Source organism: Tupaia chinensis, unplaced genomic scaffold (genome assembly GCF_000334495.1).
Source record: "Tupaia chinensis unplaced genomic scaffold, TupChi_1.0 Scaffold000262_1, whole genome shotgun sequence".
Classification (NCBI taxonomy): Eukaryota; Metazoa; Chordata; class Mammalia; order Scandentia; family Tupaiidae; genus Tupaia; species Tupaia belangeri.
This window is the reverse complement of record NW_006159742.1, coordinates 805,277-827,092: the sequence shown is the minus strand read 5'-3', so window position 1 is coordinate 827,092 and position 21,816 is coordinate 805,277. Positions and strand designations below refer to the sequence as shown.

Here is a 21,816-nt window from a genome sequence, read left to right as displayed (position 1 = left end):
TGGGAGACAAAGAAAAGTTAAATTAATGCTGTATTTCACTTTCAGACCATGTATAATCTCATGCTTAAAGCAAGATCCCCACAGTTTCACATAAAAGTCATAACCAGCAAAGAGCAGGAGTCTCACTGCTGTATATACATGAAATACCAAAGAAACGGACAAACCTTTTAGCCCCCGGTATAAGGTGGGTGTATAATAAAGCATTACTGACTACAGAAAGAGAAAAAAAAAAAAAAACATAATCATTACCTCGTGTTTAGTTTGGCTCATTTTAAAATAATGTCTTATTCTAGAGAGGAAAAAACTAAAGCAATATAGAGGAGTGCTAGCCCTCAGGTCTTGGCTCCCACACACGTGGGCTCTGACACTGTGACTCATGCCACTCACACACAAGGACCAAGCAAGGGGAGGAAACAGCACACTGTTCCAAACGCCGGAAGCCACTTGGACAGTACCCTAGAGGGACCAGGTTCCCCAGGCACCAGTGGAGTTAAAACATCAACAGGCAGTAGCTACTCGAGAATGACACACTCCCAAAATTCACTTTGAATCAGAGAATCATTCAAAAATGCTACAAAAAAATCTTTCTTTGAACTGAAACAGAAAAGGAAACAAACAAAAAAAAACCAGTAATGCTAGGAAAAAAAAATAATAACAAATATTAATTGGAAAATCTCAATATATTTATGTCAATTAAAATTTAAAACATGTATAGCCTATACCCAAAATGTCTGCTTTCAGAATTTATTCTATACCAGTAAGGCTGCAACTCCCTAGAGACATATGTTCTAGATGTTTACTGCAAGATCTTCTCTAATGGCAAAAATCAGCAATATCTAAATGCCTCTCAGAAGGAGGATGACTAAATTATGTAGTATCTATTAAGATGCAGAAAAATGAGGTACTGGGCTATATAATATCCATGAGATATTATTAAGTGAAAAAAGACCAACATAAATAGTACAATTCCATTTTTAAAAAATGTGTTTATGTATGTATGGCAAAGAAAACAGTCCACAAGTGTATGTACTTCTAGGAAGTAACAGTAACTACCTCAGAGGATTAGGAGACATGGGGGTGGAGGGACATATACTTTGATTTATCACTTTTTAAAATAGTAGAGTTCTGTGGGATTTTTAGCCATAATCCCAGTATCAGTTATGATTTTCCATTACATATCACTATTAAGTTGTACTTTGTCTTACTGATAATTCCTTTATTTAATGTCTAACCAAAATTTACACATAAAACCTCCAAGTAACTCTCCCTTTACTAATTTAGTCTTTGTCAGACATGCCCACTCTATGCTACAATTACATGTGATCATGTTCCTCTCTTCTTAAAACCCTTAAAAGCTTCAAAGTGTTCACAAAATAAAACCCATATTCACTCATAGAGTCTTACCTCTTACAACTCTTCCTCACACTCTTTATTCTAATGAACAATCAACAAAATTTCCTTTTTTAATTCCCAGAGGACATGTGTGCTCACCAGAGACAGAGAGAGAAAAAGCACCCCCAACAGGGCATAGTTATGCCATAACCCCTTCTTTTCCATTTCATCATCCTGTTGGAATTCTGGTCACACACATACATGTGCCCAGTTCAAGCCACCAGGGCTGGGACTTGAACTGTAGTCAGTTATGTGGGATTTGGATCCCTTAACCACGAGCCTACAGCGCTAGCCCAGCAAATATTTCTTGAATGCCTACAATGTACTAGGCAGAGCTTCAGACATCATGAAGCTTATAACCTAAGGGGTGAGGGTGTGGAATACACATGGCCAAAAAAATATTCCAGATTCTAATAAGGCTTACAAAGGCGGGGTAGAGCGTATGCTGTGTCAGTTAAGGCATTCAGGTGACATTTTAGTTGAGAGATCTGCAAGTCCCAGCCATGTCTGGCACGTTATATTACTCTCAGTTCTCAGCTGAGACCTCCCCGGAGAGCATTCCTGTTGGCCGTGAGTCTGGGCTGGCAGGCAATGCCAGATGCCCCACAGTGCCGTGTGCATACCCTGAGCATTTACCACTTGGTGTCAATGCCCACTGCTTGCCTGTTTCCTCCCCTACAGGAACAGGGCATCTTGTGCTTATTCCATTCCCAGGGTCTGGCTCAGGGCTTGCTGTGCTTGAGTTGCTCACTCTGTATTTCCTGAATGGTAGATTAAAGTGACTGATACCATTAAATAAGTCTCTCCTGGTCTGAAGGCCCAGCTAATTTTGAAGAGGGCAATATAATATGTCCTTTGAAAACTGTGTTGGTTGACTCGAATAAAACTCACATAAAACACTTCACTCATTATTTCCATTTGCTTATTACTGCTAACGTTAATATTAAAGCATAAAACTCAATACTTAAATAAATCATGTCTTGCAATTCATGCCTTTCTGCTACTTTTTAATTCCCAGGCTCTATAAAAATATATAGTCTTTTCATATGGGAAATTTTGAAATATGAAGTCACTGACTTTTTTTTTTTTTTTTTTGAGAGTTTTTTACTAAAACCCTTAAAAGCTTCAAAGTGTTCACAAAATAAAACCCATATTCACTCATAGAGTCTTACCTCTTACAACTCTTCCTCACACTCTTTATTCTAATGAACAATCAACAAAATTTCCTTTTTTAATTCCCAGAGGACATGTGTGCTCACCAGAGACAGAGAGAGAAAAAGCACCCCCAACAGGGCATAGTTATGCCATAACCCCTTCTTTTCCATTTCATCATCCTGTTGGAATTCTGGTCACACACATACATGTGCCCAGTTCAAGCCACCAGGGCTGGGACTTGAACTGTAGTCAGTTATGTGGGATTTGGATCCCTTAACCACGAGCCTACAGCGCTAGCCCAGCAAATATTTCTTGAATGCCTACAATGTACTAGGCAGAGCTTCAGACATCATGAAGCTTATAACCTAAGGGGTGAGGGTGTGGAATACACATGGCCAAAAAAATATTCCAGATTCTAATAAGGCTTACAAAGGCGGGGTAGAGCGTATGCTGTGTCAGTTAAGGCATTCAGGTGACATTTTAGTTGAGAGATCTGCAAGTCCCAGCCATGTCTGGCACGTTATATTACTCTCAGTTCTCAGCTGAGACCTCCCCGGAGAGCATTCCTGTTGGCCGTGAGTCTGGGCTGGCAGGCAATGCCAGATGCCCCACAGTGCCGTGTGCATACCCTGAGCATTTACCACTTGGTGTCAATGCCCACTGCTTGCCTGTTTCCTCCCCTACAGGAACAGGGCATCTTGTGCTTATTCCATTCCCAGGGTCTGGCTCAGGGCTTGCTGTGCTTGAGTTGCTCACTCTGTATTTCCTGAATGGTAGATTAAAGTGACTGATACCATTAAATAAGTCTCTCCTGGTCTGAAGGCCCAGCTAATTTTGAAGAGGGCAATATAATATGTCCTTTGAAAACTGTGTTGGTTGACTCGAATAAAACTCACATAAAACACTTCACTCATTATTTCCATTTGCTTATTACTGCTAACGTTAATATTAAAGCATAAAACTCAATACTTAAATAAATCATGTCTTGCAATTCATGCCTTTCTGCTACTTTTTAATTCCCAGGCTCTATAAAAATATATAGTCTTTTCATATGGGAAATTTTGAAATATGAAGTCACTGACTTTTTTTTTTTTTTTGAGAGATTTTCACTGTAGGGCGCGTGCGCTCGCCAGACAGACAGAGAGAGACATAGAGACAGAAAGCGAGAAATCACCCCCCAAGGGGGATGGTCACGCCACAATCCCTTCTCCTCCATTCTCCTCTCGGGATCTTGGGCACGCACGCACACGCGCCCGGCGTGAGTTTTGAGCCACCGGGTCCAGGACACGAACTGCGGTCAACTACGTGGGAGTCCAGCGACATAGCCATTACGCTAACTGCTGGTTCCCAAGTCACTGACTTTTCAAGTAAAAACCTAATGATTCTTCCACTGTGGTAAACATTCTACATCCTCTGATAGAAGTTCACATTGCAGCATAAGTGTACTTCACCACCTCGCATTTAAGCGACCCTCCCAATACGATGATTTACATATGAAAGTTGTCTAGAAAACCAAAGTGAAGGAGGATAAATAAATTTAAATAAAAACAGATGACAGATGGGGGCCTGCAGGTGGTGTGGTAGTTAAGGTGCTGGACTCCTACATGGCCTATCACAGTTAGAACCTGGAATTGGTGGGTTTTTTTTCTCACTTTCCCCCTCTCCCTCTGGTGAGCACATGTGCTTTATAGCAAATTAAAAATATTAATCATCATAAATTAAACAAATAAACAAACAAAAAAACAGATGACAGACCATTCCTCCAACAGTAGGAACTGAGGACACTCTAATTTTAAGTTTTTAGTGACACCATGAAGGAAACATTACGGAATAATAAATAAATCTCAGAATCATTTCATTTTTACAGACCTACATCCCTATTTTCTGTTTAATGCTAGCTTGTTAGAGTAGCAGATAGCATATTGATTAGACTATAGCTGATAAAGAATATCACATATAACTCTACTCAGAGCCGTTGCCTAAATTCCACTATGCTTTTAGAGGGATGCAACAAGCTAATACACATATTCTCCTGTATCTTGTACTAAGGCAATATTTCTAAGTCCAGTTAACTAGAGTTAGTCCATTTGTGTTTTATCTCTTTAGTTCTGTCATTCTGTTTCTAGTTTATGGAACTTGGGTGACAGATATTCTAAATCCTAAGTCCTTCTCCAAAATAAGATTGCTTGAGTAACAGAAATCTTACAAAATACAGATGAGAGATCTGTGGATGAAGTGGAGAAAAAGCAGTTTAGAATTTAATGGAACTGGATAAGGCAATTGTCTTAAGAGTATCTGAGCAGTGATGAAAAAGAACAAGAAAACCATTGTAAAAAGATATATTAAAGAAATTTTAAAAAGTCACTTACCCTTAATTCTTCCTTTGTATTGAAACTATCAAGAAGCTGTTGATAATGTCTATCGGTCATTTGTCGTAGAAGGGACAGCAGACAAGCAACAAATTCGCCCTAATTAAAAAACAAAGCATAATTTTTAGGAAGGAAATGAAAGAGGATCAGTAACTTACTTTGAACTTGCTTTGAAAAAAGCAAAAAGACTTAAAAAGGGAATTTTAATGTCTCTGAATTGACTGATATGCATGCTATTCCTTCTAGAAAAGAAATGTACTACACTATAAAGTTCTATGTGATTCAATGTAATATAAACAAGATTATGACGATAATAAATAAATTTTAAAAAAAAAGAAGAAAAATTCCAATCCAAATTCACACTGTAAAGTTTTTCTTTTTTTAAAAAGGTTTTTGCCATAAGGCATGTATACTTATTAGAGAGAGAGAGAAAGAAAAATCAAGAAACCACCCCCTCTCAGAGGGATGGCATTGTCACAATCCCTTTTCCTCCATTCTCTTCTTGGGATATTGGGCATGCGCAAACACACCACGCACACCTGGCGTGATTTTCAAGCTGCTGGGTCTGGGCTTTGAACTGTGGTAGACCAGTGCCTTAACCATCACACCACCTGCTGGCTTCAACCTGTGAAGTCTTCTTAATCTAAATTACCTATAATATCACAGCCAAAATTTACCCTTGGGATGATTACCATTTACTTACTATATGTATACCTTTTTCATTTTTTAAAGGTTTTTGCCATAGGGCATGTGCGCTCTCCGGAAAAGAGAGAGATAAAAAGACTGTGATATATGTGCACTTTTAAATTTAGAGTGCATTTAACAGGGTGAAAGCTTTTCACTTGAGAATTAACTCCAAACAATTAAAGAAGGAAAGGTCATAAGGCCCCTGACACTTACTGGTAATTTAAAATACATTTATTCATAATATGAGGAAGTCTTTAAAAAGTCCATGAAAATTGAATATTGTGAAAAAAACTATGCATGGATTTCAGAAGTATTTTTGCATAAGAATAAACTCATACTTTAATTCCAGCTTTCTAGGAACTGTTTTTATTTATTTATTTATTTATTTTTTTGAGAGAGAGATTTTTGCAATAGGGTGTGTATGCGTGCCAGAGAGAGATAGAAAGCAAGAAATTATTCCCCAGGGAGGATGGCCGTACCACAGTCCCTTATTTTCCATTCCCCTCTTGGGATTTTGGGCACTTAGGTACACACGCCTGGTGGGAATTTTAAGCCTCTGGGTCTGGGACTTGAACTATGGTTAACGATGTGGGAGTCCAGCAATGTAACCATTACAACATGTGCTAGTCCCTCTCTGAACTTTTTGAAGTTCCTTTTTATCATTTACACCTCATATTAACACTATGAGGTGGGGGTTTAATATCTATTTAAAGAAGGTAAAATGCCCAGGTTCTGATGGGCTAAAAGACTTGTAAAACCCCGGTCATATACCCAGGACTTTTTTTTTTTTTTTTAGGGGGGGGGGGGAGATTTTGCCCCAGGTCTTCTTGACTTTATGTAACTTCATGCTCCTTTTTTTTCTTTGAGAAGTTTTTGCTGTAGGATGCATACATTCGCCAGAAAGAGAAAGTGAGAAATCACCTCCCAGGGAGGATGGCCTGGCCGCAATCCCTTCTCCTCCATTCTCTTCTTGGGATCTTGGGCACGCATGCACACGCGCCCGGCATGAGTTCAAGCCACCAGGTCTGGGACTCGAACCACTATCGACTACATGGAAGTCCAGTGACATAGCCATTACGTTAACTGCTGGTCCCCCTTTATTTTTTTTTAAGAGGTTTTTGCTATAGGGTGCAATGTGCTTGCCAGAAAGACAGAGAGAGAGAGACAGAGAGACAGAAAGTGAGAAATCACCTCCCTGGGGGCATGGCCATGCCACAATCCCTTCTCCTCTATTCTCCTCTGGGGATCTTGGGCACGCATGCACGCATGCACACATGCCCGACATGAGTTTAAGCCACCAGGTCCGAGACTTGAACTGTGGTCAAATATATGGAAGTCTAGGGACATAGCCATTATGCCGTCTGCTGGTCCCAATGCTCCATTTTTGAATTCATATGACCGTCTCTAATTCTTCACAGTACTGGTCTGCTAACTAACAGCATATGGAAAAAGCCATACTTTGTATAATATTGATTTCCATCTCCTTTTGAAAAATAACTTTAATAGTCATCTTTTGTGCTTGGAATCGCTACAACTTACTCTAATTCTTAATCATTGGACAATGAAAAAACAGTATCCTTAGATTTGAAGACAAATATAACATCGTTATCATTTAAATTGCTAACTCACTTCTCAATTAAAATACTTGTGTTTTCAATGTAACCATTTTTGTTCAGCAAAGAATAGATCCACTTTTAAATAGAGTTATAACATTTAAAACAATGCCAACACAACAGGAGACGCAATCAGCAGTAAATGTACATGTACAGAAGTGCAGTTTAACTGAGAATTGGTTTCTTTGAGCTAACATGGAAAGAGACTATAGCCCGTATGGAAATTTAGACACAAAATGCCCTGAGAAGTGGGATGTTCGAGCAGAGGCATTTGGGTCAGCACAGTCAAACGCATCTCCTCCATGAACTGCCACGGGAGGCCTGAGCACATGACTTAATGGCCATGTTATTATGGAATAAGCACAGATTCAGGCTGGCTCTTTTTATGTATATGGCCAATCATTTGCAGTCCACGGGTATGACAAATGGTTGTCCCTATACATTTACTGAAAAACTAATATACTGAAGAAATACTGAAGAAACTAACCAAGATGAGTTAGTAGAAATATCCTCTATGTTCAATATATTACTTGGATAATGAACAAAGAAGCCCTTAAAATTTAACTCAAGAAATGGAAAATTGGAAGGCAAAATTACTGATATTTTAGTGCACGTGTATGGGAAGACACTCAGTTAGGGAAATAACTATATACAAGGATTGAGAGAATAGTACCTAGTGCTCACACAGGACTAGGAATAGTACTTTAATTTTTTATTTATTTATTTACTATATGTATACCTTTTTCATTTTTTAAAGGTTTTTGCCATAGGGCATGTGCGCTCTCCGGAAAAGAGAGAGATAAAAAGACTGTGATATATGTGCACTTTTAAATTTAGAGTGCATTTAACAGGGTGAAAGCTTTTCACTTGAGAATTAACTCCAAACAATTAAAGAAGGAAAGGTCATAAGGCCCCTGACACTTACTGGTAATTTAAAATACATTTATTCATAATATGAGGAAGTCTTTAAAAAGTCCATGAAAATTGAATATTGTGAAAAAAACTATGCATGGATTTCAGAAGTATTTTTGCATAAGAATAAACTCATACTTTAATTCCAGCTTTCTAGGAACTGTTTTTATTTATTTATTTATTTATTTTTTTGAGAGAGAGATTTTTGCAATAGGGTGTGTATGCGTGCCAGAGAGAGATAGAAAGCAAGAAATTATTCCCCAGGGAGGATGGCCGTACCACAGTCCCTTATTTTCCATTCCCCTCTTGGGATTTTGGGCACTTAGGTACACACGCCTGGTGGGAATTTTAAGCCTCTGGGTCTGGGACTTGAACTATGGTTAACGATGTGGGAGTCCAGCAATGTAACCATTACAACATGTGCTAGTCCCTCTCTGAACTTTTTGAAGTTCCTTTTTATCATTTACACCTCATATTAACACTATGAGGTGGGGGTTTAATATCTATTTAAAGAAGGTAAAATGCCCAGGTTCTGATGGGCTAAAAGACTTGTAAAAGTCACATAGCTAGAAAGTGGCAGAACTGGAGTTAGCCCCAGGTCTTATCCCCAGGTCTTCTTCTTTTTTTTTTTGGGGGGGGGGGGAGATTTTGCCCCAGGTCTTCTTGACTTTATGTAACTTCATGCTCCTTTTTTTTTTTTTCTTTGAGAAGTTTTTGCTGTAGGATGCATACACTCGCCAGAAAGAGAAAGGGAGAAATCACCTCCCAGGGAGGATGGCCACGCCGCAATCCCTTCTCCTCCATTCTCTTCTTGGGATCTTGGGCACGCATGCACACGCGCCCGGCATGAGTTCAAGCCACCGGGTCTGGGACTCGAACCACTATCGACTACATGGAAGTCCAGTGACATAGCCATTACGTTAACTGCTGGTCCCCCTTTATTTTTTTTTAAGAGGTTTTTGCTATAGGGTGCAATGTGCTTGCCAGAAAGACAGAGAGAGAGAGACAGAGAGACAGAAAGTGAGAAATCACCTCCCTGGGGGCATGGCCATGCCACAATCCCTTCTCCTCTATTCTCCTCTGGGGATCTTGGGCACGCATGCACGCATGCACACATGCCCGACATGAGTTTAAGCCACCAGGTCCGAGACTTGAACTGTGGTCAAATATATGGAAGTCTAGGGACATAGCCATTATGCCGTCTGCTGGTCCCAATGCTCCATTTTTGAATTCATATGACCGTCTCTAATTCTTCACAGTACTGGTCTGCTAACTAACAGCATATGGAAAAAGCCATACTTTGTATAATATTGATTTCCATCTCCTTTTGAAAAATAACTTTAATAGTCATCTTTTGTGCTTGGAATCGCTACAACTTACTCTAATTCTTAATCATTGGACAATGAAAAAACAGTATCCTTAGATTTGAAGACAAATATAACATCGTTATCATTTAAATTGCTAACTCACTTCTCAATTAAAATACTTGTGTTTTCAATGTAACCATTTTTGTTCAGCAAAGAATAGATCCACTTTTAAATAGAGTTATAACATTTAAAACAATGCCAACACAACAGGAGACGCAATCAGCAGTAAATGTACATGTACAGAAGTGCAGTTTAACTGAGAATTGGTTTCTTTGAGCTAACATGGAAAGAGACTATAGCCCGTATGGAAATTTAGACACAAAATGCCCTGAGAAGTGGGATGTTCGAGCAGAGGCATTTGGGTCAGCACAGTCAAACGCATCTCCTCCATGAACTGCCACGGGAGGCCTGAGCACATGACTTAATGGCCATGTTATTATGGAATAAGCACAGATTCAGGCTGGCTCTTTTTATGTATATGGCCAATCATTTGCAGTCCACGGGTATGACAAATGGTTGTCCCTATACATTTACTGAAAAACTAATATACTGAAGAAATACTGAAGAAACTAACCAAGATGAGTTAGTAGAAATATCCTCTATGTTCAATATATTACTTGGATAATGAACAAAGAAGCCCTTAAAATTTAACTCAAGAAATGGAAAATTGGAAGGCAAAATTACTGATATTTTAGTGCACGTGTATGGGAAGACACTCAGTTAGGGAAATAACTATATACAAGGATTGAGAGAATAGTACCTAGTGCTCACACAGGACTAGGAATAGTACTTTAATTTTTTATTTATTTATTTATTTAGTTAGTTAGTTTACTAGTCAGATGGGAAAATCCTCCCAGTTAATAGAGCATCCATTAGATTACTAACAGGTTCCTTCAGTAGTAGGGAAAAATTACTTCTAGCCCAAATGCTGCTCTTCTACCTCACAAAGCTCAAACACAAGACCTTAAATGATTAATTTCCAGAAAATTAAACCTTTTCCAGGGGGAAGGTCAAAGATATTCTGAAGAATTAAAATAAATCCAGCTCCCAATGACAGGAAATTCACAATGTCTAATATTCAATAAAAAATTATAAGCATATAAAGTAAGAAAAAAACGATACAAATGAGGATAAAACAATAACCCATCAATAAAACAGATTCAGAAATGACCCAGATATTAAAATTAACAAATAAGATAAAAAAGTTATTCTTTTTTTTTTTTTTTAATTGCAAAAGGCATGTACATTCATGAGAGAGAAAGAGAGCTAGCAAGGAGAAAACACCCCCAACGCAGCATGGTCATGCTGTAATCCTTCTCCTCCATTTCTCCATCCTGCCCGAATTTTGGGCATACACATGTACTCCATATGGTTTTCAGGCTGCCAGCCTGAACTGCAGTCAGCCATTTGTATCTGGTTCCTTTAACCTCTAGGCTGTGAGACTACCCCTATTACTGTTTCCCATTTATCCAGAAAGCTGAACATGTCAATTACAGACATGGGAGACACAAAAAGGACCCTAACTGAATTTCTAGAGATAAGATTACAAGATGTGAGATGAAAATCCCCTGAATGGGGCTAATGGCAAATAAGACACTGCAGAAAAACAGATTACTGAACCTGAAGATAGGGTAATAGAAACTTTCCAAAATAAGTCATAGGGAGAAAAGACTAGGGGTTAAAAAAAAAAAAAAAAAGGAAAAAGGATTAGTGAATTGTAGGACAACTTCAAGTACCAAAAAATCAGGGGTAAAAAAAAAAAAAAAAAGGAAAAAGGATTAGTGAATTGTAGGACAACTTCAAGTACCACAGCATATATATAGTTGGAAGTCCCTAAGAGGAGTAGGGTCAGAAAAGTCACTGAAGCCCATTATCTTAATTACTGTGATGGATTCATAGGTACACACACATGTCAATACTGCTCAAATAATATACTTTAGACATGTTCAGCTTATTGTATGCCAACTATACTTTAATAAAACTTAAAAAATATTATGACAACACTATGACTTTTGGAATGGTACTATGTGTAAATTACTATACTTTGCTTACAGTATGAAGTTCACCTCTTATTAGAGTTTAGTTGAATGAACACTATCAACTTTATTTTAAAGACAGTTATCTGTTAAAATTTAGAAATTTACTCCAGGTTCCACAGCTAGCTAATGGTGTATATGAGATGTAAACTCAGTATCTCTAGCTCTACAAGTCTACGCTCCATGGCTCTCCTTACTTACTGTTCAGACTTGGTTTTACAGAGGAAATATATCTGAGTTTTGGGATTATAATTCACATATAAATTAGCATGTAAGAATCTGTCAGTTAAGGTTTCAGCAGTTGGTGTAATGGCTATGTTGCTGGACACCCATGTAGTCGACCATGGTTCGAGTCCCGGACCCGGTGGCTTCAACTCATGCCGGGTGAGAGTGCGTGTGTGCCCAAGATTCCAAGAGGAGAATGGAGGAGAAGGGATTGCAGCATGGCCATCTTCACTGGGGGGTGATTTTTCACTTTCTGTCTCTCTGTCTCTCTCTGTCTTTCTGACAAGTGCACATGCCCTAAAAAAAAAAAAAAAACCTCAAAAAAAAGAATTTGTCAGTTGATAATCAATGCCCATATTTTCAACCTATTATTATATTTAAATCTAAAAATGTAAATATAGCTGGTAGAATATTTGTGTATAAAAACCCTAGACTCACAATTTATTTTTTAAAATAAATAAGAAAAAAATCACTGGCCAAAAGTTTTAGTGTGAGAATTTCTCATAGACAAATTGCCTCTGCAGTTTTCAGCAGCTTACATCTATTTTATGTATAGATTGAGTACAACAGTCACGTCTAACAACTCTAAGAATATTAGATGATCATAAAAGTCTTCAATAAACATTCCATTGAATACGTGTGTTTTTTCCCCAGATAGTTCTTACAGAATTCTCCTGCACCCTTTTTCATCCCCCCACCACAAGCCAACTGTGCAAGAATGGATAACTGCACCATAGTATCTGCTGTTGATGAGACCTACGCTGAGCTCAGTTACCTGCACATAAGTGTGCTTAACAGAAGTGTGTGCAAAGAAGCATTCATAAATTTTCAGGAACTCTGGAGTCCAATTAGTTGAGGGTGTAAGGCCAATGACCATTTTTCCTGTTTTATCAAATCTGCTTTCATGAACAATTTGAATTTTGAAAAGAATCAATTATAATGGCATATCTTTTTTGCCAACTAGAGTGAACACTCTTAAGTTTAAAGAACAAGTTAGTAGAAGAATAAAAAGTACAATCCTATTAAATTACAAAAACAAGGCTACTGTTATCTGGAATTCTGATGGTATTACAGAGCCCTGGGAAGACTGATCAGGACATGCTTACGTGAACTGCTTCTACACAGACTGTGCCCACCTTATCATTGCCACCTGATGCATACGTGTATCAAGGAACATATATGTGTCTGCAAAGACAGAAAAGGTGCTTGATGGGGAACAGTCATGGAAAGGCTCCATATTCAAAAAGCTGCTCTGATGATGAAGAGGGCCAGCCAGTGGCAACGGTCCAGGAGCCTGAATTCTACATGGCTGACTGGCTGGTTTGAGTCTCAGACTCAGTGGCTTAAGAAACATGCCAGGTGTGTGCATGTATCCGAGAGGAGAATGGAGAAAAAGGGATTGTGGCAATGCCATCTCCTCTGGGGCTATTACTTCTCTCGCCCTTTTGTTTTCCTTCTCTCTTTCCTTGGTGAGCTAACATGCTCTATAGCAAATTTAAAAAAAAGAAAAGATGAAGAAATTAGATTTTCAGTGCTTAGAAAGAATTGACTTTTTAAATGATCAAAGCATCTTTCTTTCTTTCTTTTTTTCTTTCTTTTAAATACATTTGTACTTTATTTATTTACCTTTAAGTTTTTGCCATAGGGCACATGTGCTCTAGAAAGAGAGAGGAAAAGAGACAGTAAGAGGTGAAAGTGAGAAATCACCCTTCAAGGGAGGCTGACACGCCATACTCCTTCTCCTTCTGGGACTTTGGACATATATGTACATTTGTCTGGTGTGAATTTCAAGCCACCAGGTCCAGGGTTTGAACTGCGGTCAGCCACATTAGCACCCCAACTACTATACCACCTCTGGCCCCCAGAGAGAGAGAGTGTGTGTATGTGTGTATGTATATATATATATATATACATACACACATACATCTATTTTTTTAACCATAGAATTAGTTATAACGACACACTTTTGCTACAGGAATGATATTACTGTGACTCCTGCTGCTACCATACTTACTAACAGCTAAAATTTATTGAGTATTATACCAGATATTGCTTAAATACTTTTCCAGAACTGATGAAGTCATCACAGAAAACTGTGCTGAGTAAAAATAAGATGAATCATAAGAAGTCACATACCATACAAACTCATTTATATAACATTCTCGAAATTACAAAATTCTAGAAATGGAGAACAGAGCTATGGTTGCCAGTTTAACGAGGATGTGGAGGTGAAGGGAAGTGGGTTTGTATATTAAAGGGTAACACGGGGATCCTTGAGGTGATAGAAACATCCTGCATCTGATTGTACTAATGTCAATATCCTGGTTGTGATATTGCACCCAAGTTGTGCATGGCCCTGCGTAACTGGGAAAAAGGGACATGAAATATCTCTATATTATTTCTGACAACTTTAACTGCTTGCTCTACACTTATCACCAAATAAAATTTAATGAAAAAAATTTAAAACAAAAACTCTCAAACCTTCAAACCCACAGTGAACTCCAAGGGCATTAAGCAATAATGATAATGTGTTTATTATGAGCCAAGTAGTGTGCTAAGTTTATGAAACAAATCCTAAAAAGTAGGTGCCATTTTACAAGTGAAATTCTATCAGACCAACCACTGTGACATTAATTGTTTACTCTTCTTTAAATGAGTTAGTTCTGCTATGATTGGGTTGTCGGGAAACTCATGATGCATTTTTTGCATAGAAAAATACAGCATGACTTTCCCGATGACTTAATACATACACTACAAAGGTTTTTCATACTGTTTTTAACCTCAGTTTGTTATAAGAGTTTAACTTTACTTCCCAAACATAGAACTCAGTTCCCTTGGGTAAATCACAGCTCTGAAAGAAAAAAAAAAAATCAAAACAAGATGGTTATATTGAAAAAGTCAATCTTGGCAGGAAAACCAGTGTGAACTGCTAATGACTTCTAATATTTTTAAGTAAAAATAAACTTTATTTTTTTCAGGGGTTAGGCAAGCATTATTACGACAGCTGTTCCATAATTCACTACTAGTAAAAATGATGGTGAAGGTAGATATTTTGGAGCATAATCTACAATATATGGGAAAATTATAGTATCTATTGCTATTTCTAGAAATGATAATCATATGCTTAAAAGAATATTATTAGTAAGACTTAAAAAACATTTTTGGGGGACCAGCAGATGGCATAATAGTTACGTTGTTGGACTTGCACATGGCTGACCACAGTTCAAGTCCTGGACCCTGAGGCTTGAAACTCACACAGTGTGTGTGTGTGTGTGCACGCCCAAAATCCCAAGAAGAGACTGGAGAAGAGGTCATCCCTCTGGGAGGTTATTTCTCACTTTCTGTCTCTCTGGCAAGTACACATGCCCTATAGCAAAAACCTCACTTAGAAAAATAAAAAGTGTGTGTGTGTGTGTGTGTGTGTATGTATTTTGGCCAGGCAGTGATGTAAGCATAATACAATGCCCTGCAATGATGGACCCACATGAGGGGCAGGCACAAGGCCTCCTTGTGCCCGTGGTCCAGCTGGCAGGGGCTGAGGGCAGATTGTGTTGCAGGACCTTGTTGAAGGTTTCTGTCTCTCTGTCTCTTTCATGAAGATAAATCAATAAACTCTTAGAAAAATTCTCTTTGGTCAAATGAATTTGAGTTTTAAACAGAAATGTGTTTGTGAATGTGAGTGTGTCAGTGAATATTAACAAATATATGTATATTAGGGTTCTTCAGAAAGTTCATGGAAAATGTACATTATTAAGAAAAGTATGTATGGATTTCAAATTTTGTAAACCAAAATTTAATTTTGGTTTAATTTGGTTTAATTTCCTTTTTCCATAAACTTTTAAAGTTTCTTCCTAAATACAAAATCCCAGAGGAACCAGCAGTTGGCATAATGGCTATGTCGCTAGACTCCCATGTAGCCAACTCCGGTTCGAGTCCCAGACCTGGTGGCTTAAACACATGTTGGGCGCATGTGTGTGCATCCCCAAGATCTCAAGAGAAGAATGGAGGAAAAGAGATTGTGGTATGGCCATCCCTCCTGGGGGGTGATTTCTCACATTCTGTCTCTGTTCTTCTGGTGAGCACACACACCCTATCCAAAAACCTCTCCAAAAAAAAAATAAATAAATAAAATCCAGATACATCATTTTTTCATATTTTATATGAATCATGTTATAGAAGACTCAGAAGAGTGGCACTTAAAGGCACCTTAGAATTTACCAGGTCAAACCTTCTTATTTAATAGTTGGAAAGTGAGGCCTAATAAGTTAAGAGCCTTATCAGTCATGCTGAAAAATCCAGAAATAGAACTCAGGGCACCTGAGTCTCACTGCTCTATTTCATTATTCTCACTTCTTCAAGTAATCTAATGGATAAACAAAGAATAAAAAGTTACCAAGTTGAATAACAATATAAAATAATGGATTCATTTCACTTGGGCTAAGTGAGAGTGGCCATCGAAAGTGGCTTTTCGAAATTTACAATTGCTTATTCCAATATCTTTTAACAAACATGGTTTATATCCTAGTTTCCTAGCAAAATGAAGGTGACCTAGGAGTCAGCTGGTGGGTGGTGTTTAAGGTGGCTGGATCCCACATGGCCGACTGCATGCTTCCAGTCCCAGATGAGATGGCTGAAAAACATGCTGAGAGAGTGTGCATGTGTGTCCAAAATCTCAGGAGGAGAACAGGGGACTACGGCATGGCCATTCCTCTTATGGGTGAGGGCTTCCTCACTTTCCCTCTCTCTGTCTCTCTCTGGTGAATACATATACCCTATGGCAAATTAAAAAACAAAAAAGAAAAAAGAAGAAGAAGAAAAGAAAGTAACTAGACCTCTTTGAAATCCTCACAAGTTACTCTCCCAAGGCCAGATTCCCCAGGTTCCTACAACCCACCCTCTCAAAGTGACTGAGGCTTTGACAAGTATGGCAAGGCCCTGCTCCCTGTGCCATTTGCTTTACGATCTTACAGTGACATCCTGGAATTGGAGCCGCATTGCTGAGCTGGATGGCTGGGGTCGGCTGGTGATCTCCAATATGGTTCTCAGCAGGATGTCCAGAAGGCTGGCCACTATCACGTCTATTTCCTCCAACACAGATTTTTCCTTCAGAGAAAAAAATAATGTGTTCTGGAAATTGTGACTTAATATGTGTATTAGTCTTTCTTTAATGGAAAAGGTGAAAAGTCCATTTCCAAATATTTTATGGAATCAAAAAGTCAGAGAATTCAAGAACTTGAGACACCTAAACCTCACTTAAGTCAATGACCATCTTTAAAAACAAAAACAACAAAGACATAGAGAAGTTAAGGGTTTACTCAGGAGTACACAACTTGGCTGTATAATAGACACTTCAGGTACAAATAAAAAGCCAGGAATACCAGATGAATTCAGGACACCAGCTCTGCCTCTAGCAGGACATGGGACCTGGGGCAAATAAGTTTGCTCTCTTGGGCTTATTCTGCACCAAAAGTACATCTTAGTTTTTAAAAACTATACTTTATTGGTTCCAGGTTGTATTTACAATTACTCTTCCCACCACTGAAGTTACATAGGTCACTTTCCAAAACCCTATTTTAAGTGCAAACAACTATTCCTGAGGCCAGAAGGTGGCACAGTGGTAAAATACACTGCTTTGTGAGGCGGACCCACAGAGGAAGGTTGCTGATTAATGTCCAGAGACTTCCCTGGGTGAGCTGGGTTCCGGGGTGCTCATGAGTCAAACTGATTGAGGCTGCCGAGGTGCTGTCTCTTTGTCTTTTTATCCATGGAATAAATGAAACTTGAAAGAAAGTGATTATTCCTATAACAATGATTTTTAAAAATCTCTACATGCAAATATTTAAAAATGACATTCAATCTAGGTGAATACTCTTAGTTACAGAGTAGAACTAAAGTCAGTGGCCTTATGGTAAAGAATCCTTTCCTAAAACAAAGTTAATACTATCCAAGCTCCTAGGATTCAAGAGGGAAACCCACATTGCTTTGCACTGACTATAGTAGTGGATCTGGGTTGTTCTTATACCAATGAAGAAAAGCTCTATATACAAATGTTCCCTATCAAGAAGATCACTCTTTGCAAAGAATACTGTTAGGAAGTGAGATGAAAGAGCCTTTGGGCTAGGATTTTATAATGAGCTATCTCATGCTTGGGGGGGGGTAATTCCAACAAGATTTATACCCCAGTGAATTGGTTTCTGCTCTAAATTCCCTACTAGCTTAGTCCAAAACTGACTACAACCTCCAAACTGAGAGATCCAGAGAAATCATCTCCACTTTGGCTGATACTGGTTTTGATTTTCTACAGTGAGTGAAATGGCTTACCTTTTATTCTCCAGTATAATTTGGAAGAACCTTTTAATTAGGAAAGGCATGACTTTTTTTTTTTTTAATTGTATAGAGGAAGTTTTAAAGAAGAATTAATGCCTCTCTCTGTCACCACTGTTCTATAAAACACAGATCACATTTGGGGCCTGGATCATGGGCATGGGTAAAAGTGAATTGCCCCTTTCTGTGTAGGTCCTTCTTTTATTGCAGAGCTTCTAGCCATTTTCTCTCAAATGCCAACCATGTCCCCACATTACTGATGCATTCTCTCTACCACCTCCCCTGGGGTCCCATCCCAGCTCACTGGTCTTCAGAAGTGGACCCTAGGTAGGCCTGACAAAAATGAGGAAACTGGAGCATAGAGGGAAGAGGGCAGCAGAGAAAGAGGAGTCTCAGCACCCACTGCTAAACTGCTTCGTAAAACCTGTTACCAATAAGCACAATAATTAACAGCTGCAGAATGTCAGAACTGCAACAGGGCAGCCTTCATATGTGGATTTCACAGCAGATCCATGAGCCACAAACACAAGTACTTTCAGTTACCCCATTTATCAGCAAGCATGTGATTTTTCTCACTCTGCACTGCACTTTCTAATGCCACTGCATTGCATAAAGAGTTAGGCACTGGGATAGGAATCCTCAAAGCCATAACGATTTAGAGAGCACCTTTGGGGTCAAGTAATGGCTATACTGAAAGGGCAGCTAGAGCTGCCCTTTGCTTCCACAATCTTCATAGGACCAGCCCAAGGACTATGGCCAAGTTGTGATCATCATGCAGCCTGTCGAATGGGCCAAAAACGACTTCACTTTGCATACAGTGATTTATTCTTGACACGGAGCATTCATTATATCAAGATTAAAGACACATGTGGGAGGCTTTACATTTCCAATTTTTCTCAGTATTCAGTTCTTTCTTGAAATAAAGTTTAGGGAACCCAGGTTACTCGGGGTTATAGCAACCCTACAGGTTAAAAAATAATTCCTTCTAAGAGGATAAGTAAAAAGTCCAGCCCAGCTAGAGAGGAAAGTGAGTCTCAGAATGTTCCTAAAAGTGTGGTTTCTTTGTAGACATTTAAGATTTTATTTCCAGAAGCTGTTTGATGAGAACAACATACAATGACCTGTATTTACTTACTGAGCTATTTTTCTTGATGAGACAAAATACGTTGCTAAGGATACGCGCACACATGATCAAGTCCTTCTGTTCTTGCAAGTGGATGTGGAGGTGATGTAACACGACAGGCAGGAGAATGTACCGGGAATCTGGAGAGGGAAGAATCATTAGTGTCACATCTGCTAGAGTCCCACGCAAACCTCGGGCAAATCCTTCTCTACTTTCTAATTCAACTGGTAACTGTTCAATTATTAACACAAGGAGTTACAAACATACTAGTTTTACCAAGTTTATATTGAAAAATAGTCCTTTCTTTCCCAAAACCATGATTCCTGACACTAAAGGGCCTCTATTTTAGCTGAAGTTAAGTCTCTTTTCCCCCTCAATATTTTTTAACCTCCAAAGTTCTAAATTATACAACCCTCTTGCCACTTCCAAAATGTTCACAGATGTAGACCATCCACTGACTTATTATGGTGGAGGAGGAAGGAGCCTGTTTACCTCTTTCCTTCCTCTTTAGCCTCTCAACAGGGTTATTGAATAATTTCTGACTAAATTCACGTTATGGTTTAGCTGCCACTCTGATTTCCATCCCTTTGTATGTAATGGCTTTTTGCTTCATTTTGTTTTTCTCTATCGGAAAGCTTTTGGGAAATTACCTTTATCCCTGGTAATTCAACTGTCCGTGCTAAGGACCTTGGCGTTGGCCTTTTGAGTCTACAAACTCCTGTCCTTCAGTTCTGGGAACGTGCCTGGTATTACTTCTAGGATTGTTTCCTTCCCTCCCTCCATTTTTCTGTTCTCGGTTTGGAACTCACATTGTTAATCTCGTCAGTTATCTTCTATTTTTCTCACATATTTTCCTTCTTCTTGTTCAACTTTCCAGTTGACTGTCTGACTTTATTCCCCAACCTTTCTATTTTCTTATTTAGTCTGTCACATATTCCATTCTAAGAGCTTTCTATTCCCAGGGTCAGTATCCCAGGTATGTAACCTGTGTGACTTCCCTGTGCTCAGAAGGGCCCTGTGCTAGGTTTAATGCTCTGCTGTCATACCCCCAAATTATTAATTTTCAAGTAACAGTTCTTATATTTTCATCATACAGCTATTTCTGCTTAGGTCTCTGAAAGATCTTGTTTAATAGCTTCCTATTCTTGTTTCAAGGATGCCATTTCCTCCTTTTCCTGTGGAAATCAGAGAAATAGTTTTGATATTTTTTTCCTCTCTGAATTATCTTTTTCTTCCATGTTATATTTTTCTGTTTCTTTGTTTTGGCTTCTGCCTTCATATAAGAGGTGTTTCAACAGTATCTGGTGATCTTTTATTGTACAGTCATCTTTACAAAAGAGATACTAAAAATGCTAATTGGAAAACAAAACAAAATAAAACCTGTGAGTGAGTCATAAGCAAGCTGTACACTGGTTAACTACAATCAGGATTGTAGGCCTCTGAATGTTGTGTTGGGGACCTCCACAGTTTTGTTTCTAAAGATGGTCTCTTCTGGACTGGTTAGTTTTTCAAGAGAGGAATCTGCTAGCCTCCCTTCTGGGGAGTATGGATTCATCTTTTAGTAGTTAGAAACTGAGAAAGGAAGTGGCTGGTAAGAGTCTCTGTTTAATCATACGGCTCTGTTTGTAGAATAGAGCATCATTCCCAAATTTTAGCTGTGTGTGAAGCTCCTGAATCCAAGTCATACCTTATTCGCTTTTTTTTTTTTAAGAGAGTCAGCCTTCAATTTTCTGACAAAAGAGGTGAGATTGGTGCAAGGCAGGCCAGGGAGCTAATTATTCCGTATGAAGATTTTGAAAGCAGTTTTCATATGTGTAGCACCCTTAATCTTCAGATACCTGGCACTTTCAATTCCTTTCTGAAGCCTGCCTGAGTCTTTGGCATCCAATTTATCAATTAGTTTGTTCCCTGGCTCTGCCCTAACACACACACCACGCTTATGTTTTTCAGCCTTCTATCTGCTAAATCGGCTGTGATGCCTCTTTGTAAAAATGACTGCTATCACTTGCATGGTGCATCTCCTCTCCCATTCTCTTACATTTGTGACTGTACACCTTTTCTTTTCTTTTCTTTTTTTTTTTTTTTGTTTGGAGAGGGTTTTCTATAGGGCGCGTGTGCTCGCCAAACAGACAGAGAGAGCCAGAGAGACAGAAAGTGAGAAATCACCCCCCAGGAGGGATGGCCACGCCGCAATCCCTTCTCCATTCTCCTCTCGGGATCTTGGGCATGCACACACACGCGCCCGGCATGAGTTTAAGCCACTGGGTCCGGGACATGAACTGTAGTCGACTACGTGGGAGTCCAGCAACATAGCCATTACGCTAACTGCTGGTCCCAACTGTACACCTTTTCAAAAAATGGTTTTTACTAACCATAAATATAAAAACCTTTTGAAACCTTAGCAAATCAATTTCAATAATATGTAAGGTAAGTATTACTTTATGATCACATGGGGTTTATCCTAAAAGCTGGTTTATACAACATATAAAAATTATTAGTATACTGAAAAAAATCACACATAGGCTCTTCAAAAAGTTCATGGGAAATAAATATTATAAAAGTCTATGCGTGGATTTCAAATTTATTTTTGCAAAATAATTTTTTCCTTTTTTC

The 21,816-nt window shown here is 38.7% G+C and overlaps 1 protein-coding gene across 4 annotated transcripts in view; it reads right to left on the bottom strand.

Moving 5' to 3' along the window:
• DOCK4 (dedicator of cytokinesis 4) overlaps positions 1–21,816 on the bottom strand; it is a 164,464-nt gene that overhangs the window by 111,628 nt on the left and 31,020 nt on the right. For all 4 annotated transcript variants that reach the window (XM_014588159.2, XM_014588162.2, XM_014588161.2 and 1 more), the window contains exons 8-10: positions 19,216–19,343; positions 16,725–16,859; positions 4,917–5,015 (exon numbers count right to left, since the gene is read on the bottom strand). In XM_014588159.2, coding sequence (XP_014443645.1) covers positions 4,917–5,015; positions 16,725–16,859; positions 19,216–19,343 — 362 coding nt within the window. The remainder of the gene's footprint in view (positions 1–4,916; positions 5,016–16,724; positions 16,860–19,215; positions 19,344–21,816) is intronic.